General features: G+C 38.7%; 1 protein-coding gene across 1 annotated transcript; it reads left to right on the top strand.

The window, feature by feature from the left end:
* The first annotated feature begins 822 nt into the window (after window positions 1–822).
* Window positions 823–5,091, top strand: LOC101167831 (G-protein coupled receptor 183-like). Its single transcript, XM_004081561.4, has 4 exons — window positions 823–1,233; window positions 1,330–1,684; window positions 2,088–2,602; window positions 2,680–5,091. Exons 2-4 carry the CDS (start codon window positions 1,336–1,338, stop codon window positions 2,842–2,844), a joined length of 1,029 nt encoding a protein of 342 aa, XP_004081609.2. The 5' UTR covers window positions 823–1,233; window positions 1,330–1,335; the 3' UTR covers window positions 2,845–5,091.
* The last annotated feature ends 309 nt before the right edge of the window (window positions 5,092–5,400 follow it).

Below are 5,400 nucleotides of genomic sequence, written 5' to 3' on the forward strand. Positions count from 1 at the left end.
CCTTTTGATTTGATTACTGCTTTGCACACGCTTGGCATTCTCTTGATGAGCTTCCAGAGGTAGTCATCTGAAATGTTTTTCACTTCACAGGTGTACCCTGTCAGGTTTAATATGTGATTTCTTGCCTTATAAATGGGGTTGGGACCATCAGTTGTGTTGTGCAGAAGTCAGGTGGATACACAGCTGATAGTCCTACTGAATAGACTGTTTGAATTTGTAAAATGGCCACAAAAAGCAACTAAGTACAGAAAAACGAGTGGCCATCATTACTTTAAGAAATGAAGGTCAGTCAGTCCGAAAAATTGGGAAAACTTTGAAAGTGTCCCCAAGTGCAGTCACAAAAACCATCAAGCGCTACAAATAAACTGGCTCACATGCGGACCGCCCCTTGTTTAGGGAAGCAACAGAATTAGCGGAGAACGTACGTGGAGAGAAGAACGTGGATCACATTTTGTAGTAATGATAAGACACTAAAAACCACAGAGATGCTAAAATGAAGAGATAAAGTGCTGCCTGGTTCACAGTTTTAGCGGCATCAGCCTGCAGCCGCTTTAAATAAGTATTAAAGCAGTAAAGAAACGCCACACAGCTGATCTTCCAGCCGGGATGGCATACCTCCACCAGATCTCTTACCGGACCGTACCGGCTTACTTTCAGCCTTGCTTGTATCGATGGTTCATGCTGGTGATGATGTGGGGGATTTCTTCCTGCATGGTGCACTTTTGATCACTCACAACAAACCAAAGAGGGATCATGAATGCAGTTCTGTGCATTCTGAGTAGAAAAAAAGAGTGGTGAAGGTGCCGTTGTCAGAACAGAAGGCTTGCGAGACTTGCCAATTTTCTTCTTTAGTGCTTATTCCAAAATCTACTCATTCGAAGACTTCATCTCTGTCCAAATTTCATTGGATCTAACTGTGCATGTAAGCTTGTGGACTGCAAAGTCACTGTTTATCCCCATCTAACATCACTGACAGTGACAGGCAGAATTAACTGCATCACCTATTAGTTTCAGACCGAGTTCTTCTCTGTCAAGTCAGCTCTTCCTCGTGCAGGTAATGTGAGATACGTATATCTTCTTATGTAGAAGTGAAATGCACTGTTGCACAAGCAGTATGACACAAAAAAGAGGTGGGATTTGAAATTCATGCAAGGATTTAAAAGGTGCTTCGAGCACCTGTGCTCAATTTCAAAGCACAGCCAGCAACCTCAGTAACTCTGTGAAACTCTCTCTGTAAGTACTTGAATGACCTTCATTTCAGTTATCTGTTTTCAGTTATCTGTGCTTGTTAAGATGTATTATTTATGTGGTGTTTTACTGAAATGACAGGTGGAGATGATTGCAAAAAACACCAGCATGGAGTCCACAGAAGTGTCCTCAAACTACAGCACTTGTGATGTGTTCGTCTACCAAAAAGCGGCAGTGGTCCTCTTCCCTATTTTCTACTCTGTGGTTTTCACCATCAGTGTGTGCGGCAACAGCTTGGTTCTCTATGTCATCTGCCAGAGGAAGCAGAAGTTCAACTCTACATCCATCTATTTGGTCAATCTTGCGCTATCTGATGCTCTGTTCACTCTGGCGCTGCCAGGAAGAATTACCTACTACATCCGCCACTTTGATTGGCCTTTCGGGGACCTTGTTTGCAGACTGACCACACTTCTCTTCTTTGCAAATACTTATGCAGGTACAGAAGTCATTTTTATTCATATCAAGCTTTTTTTGCATTGATCCATTTATAGTTTTTGTTTCCTTAAGAAAGCATGCATTTTTTAAGTCAATAATGCAGACACTATGTTTATTTAGCTCCAGTGTTAACATTCTTTTGACTACCAAACTCTTCAACTGCTGATGCAATTAACGTATTTCCAGCAGATTCTGAAACGGAGTGCAGTTGCAACACTTAATGTTAGTAGTGTGTTGCATATTGGTGCAAAGCCTATACGAAAAGCAGCTTTTCTCTGTGTTGAGAGTCAAATGATGCACATTGATTGCATAGAAACAAAGAGTCATGGTAGGTCAAAGAATATTGACCTTGTTTATTTTTCTGAAGACATTGCATTGCTATGCTTTTATTCCATCTTCAACAGGAATCGGCTTCATGACCTGCATCAGCTTAGACCGATATCTAGCCATGGTGCATCCAAACAGGCTTCAGAGCCTGCGCAGCACAAAAGTCGTCCGCCGGGTTTGCTGTCTGGTCTGGCTTATAGTATTCGTGGAGACCGTTCCCCTGCTGTTCCGTAGCACACTGCACATTCGGCAGGACAAGCGAACCTGTATGGAGTACTTGAACTTGGAGGGCTCCCGTTTTACTCCCCATCTCCTGATTCTTGCCTGCACCGTCTCCTTCTGCTGCCCGCTCACCATCATCCTGGGCTGCTACGCCAAGATCAACCTCCTGCTTCGAGATGCAGCCAAGCAGAATTCCATCACAGGGCGGACGAAGAGAAACCACAGAGCCAATAAAATCATCCTCCTCATCCTCATCACTTTTGTCCTCTGCTTCAGCCCGTACCATGTCAACATAATACAGTTTATGCTCAGGAAGCTCCACCACGAGCCGACCTGTGAAGAACTGAGAGCTTTCAAGATGTCCTTACAGGTACAAACTACACTTTCAGCTGACCCACAAAGATTCTCCGTCTATTGACCTGTTTGTAACCTTATCTCACTTTGCAGATTACCGTTTCTTTAATGAACATCAACTGCTGCCTGGATCCAGTCATCTACTTCTTCGCCATAAAAACCTACAAAAGGCGAGTGATGAGTCTCTTCAAGGACTACGTTTGCAATTCTGTCACCACCTCCAAAATGATCGCTGAGAATAGCAACAGTAACACCTGAGAAAAACCACAACTGCTGGGGGCAAAAAAAAAAATGTCACAGAGACCTAGTTTCACTGGTAACCTCACAGAAACAAGTTTACTCTTGCTAAACATGAACAATAACAGATAGGAAAAAATTTGAACAGAAACTCTTGACTTACAAATGCACTATTTGTTTTTTTTCTACATTACAAATCACACAAAAAAAGTGAAAGTGTTTAAATCGTATTCATTTACTTTTTCAAACTTGTTGATACTTTTTTTTATAAGAATTTGTCTTTTTCCTTGTACTGAAATGTGTAGAAGAATAAGCATGAACGTTTATTTCACCTGTAAACAAACTGATATCCAATTTTGGATTAATCAGTCGAATCTGCAGTTTGATCATGCAATTTAAAAATACATTTGACAGTTTAGAATTTAATCTAAAACAAAACAATTCAATCTTACACTTTTTATTTATTAAGCTTTTAAATCAAAGCAAAAATAAACGCAATTTTAAATTGTCATGAATTCTTTCCACTATAATTTAAGAGAAAATGAATTCAGAAACTGTCGATTCAATAAGTAATTCAGCCATCCATTCAGAAAACACATTGTGATCATTTACACTTTTTTCATAATCTGTTGCATTTGAGACTTGGGGTTTTTGTTTCAAAGTCTCACTTCGATCATCTTTCAATCTACAATAAAATCTTTGCTAGTGGTCTTTTAATTATTATTGTGAAAGCTAACATTTTAAAAAACCTGTGTAGTTTTCTAGAACATAGTTTCTGCAGAGCGGCAATAGTTTATTAGAAATTAGTCTCTGAGTTGTGGGCGGGACTGTTGGTGTGGAAATCTCCTTCTGCCGTTATCCCATCATCCCTTTGTTTACGCTTATAGTCCCTTACACCCTCAACCTAACGTTATCAGTGCAACAGATATGTGCGAGCAATATTGAAGCTATCCAGCCATTTTGAGCCAGATGCCATCAGATCTAGTTGTATACAGGTGGATACATCAGAATGGAGCGGAGCTTGGAGCTTGTAGACTGCAGATTGTAGTTTGTTTGTCACAACTACAATCTTTTTCTAACTGTGTTTTCCTCTGCCCCCATTTCACAATTATTTGAATATAGAAATACTCAGAGATACAATTTTAGCTGAATTGTCTTTGTATATGTCCTCCACCATGACAAAAATACCACAGAACATGTTAAAAGCACGATTTTTATTGGAGTGGGTCTCTAAAAGAAATTGCAAAGCAGTGCTCCCCCTTTACAGGTCATCATTCTTTATTGTCCTAAAATTCAAACTGAGAATCCGTTCTGACAGTTTCGGACTATTTCAAAAGTGCAATTGATTTAGCCTTGATTCAAAAATTTTATTTAAATTTTTTTTTTTTTTCTTATTCGATTTTGAAAACTTAATTGTAAAATGGGTTTTTCAATTGCACAATCAAATTTCAAAAGACGTCGTCAAATGAAAAGTGAAAATCAGGCGTACTTATGGATGCAAAACAATTTCCATGCTTTAGCCTAATAGTTGTAGTGACATTCCTGTTTTTGTGTGCCAATAGCTTGTTTGTGTAAGCGTGAAAGAAATGTTTGCAGTTGGATTGATAATTTATCTTTTATTTTCTTTTAATTTATCAGCTATGATTAACATCATTTTGAGAATAAAAGCACGGGTGTGCACAAACAAATGTGCAAATCTTGTTCCATTAAAATTTCACATCCTCACCAAAAAAAGTGCAAGACTGGTTTCTGTGCCAAAATAAGACATATGACTCTTCTGCCATACCCGCATCTGACTTGTGCGTAGGAGTGCCTCAATGAAAGTTACCACATCCTCAGCCACCTATCCTGCTCCCCCTCACAGACCTCATTCCTGCTTGGTTCCACATCTTGCGGTGAAGCTGCGGTGAGTGTGCCTCTCACAAAAGTAGGCAGGTGCACTTTCTTTGTTTACAGCGAGTCCCACATTTAAATGTAACCTTTAACACTTCCTGAGCTTTAGAAAAAAGCAGCTCTATCATATTGCAAAATATTGTGTACAGAATGTCACAAGACAAGAAAAAACTAGTTTGTTTAAAAAAATCTTGGTATGTTGTTATTTTACTTAATATTTTATTTATACAACTAGTACTTGTGTGTTTTTTTGTATTGTTTTTTTTATCCAATTATTGAACTTTTTCATTTAAGGAACGTCAAAAGCACTGATTTGTTAAAGCAGAATGACATGGTTGTACAAAAATTATGAAATAAATAGTTTTTAAAATGTGACTTATTTTTCTTTGTTGTAAATAAAGAAGAAAAAAATCAATCAATCATGTTAACACCTTTATCTGGTTTGGTTTGCTTTCACATACTGGGAAAAACAGCAGGCTGTCTTTTGGCCACTGCACATCATCTCTGTATGTTTTGTCTCCAGTTTGGATGTTTTTTAGATCTCTTGAAATAGATATTGTAGTGATTTATGACAATAGATTGAGTGCTTCCTCTTAGTTTAATCAGTTTATGGTATTATGGAGAATCCAAAAGAGATGAGACACATGAGAAAACCTGCCCCACAGCAAGAAGGCCCTGGTTTGA

This window comes from Oryzias latipes, chromosome 21 (genome assembly GCF_002234675.1).
Source record: "Oryzias latipes chromosome 21, ASM223467v1".
NCBI classification, from domain to species: Eukaryota; Metazoa; Chordata; class Actinopteri; order Beloniformes; family Adrianichthyidae; genus Oryzias; species Oryzias latipes.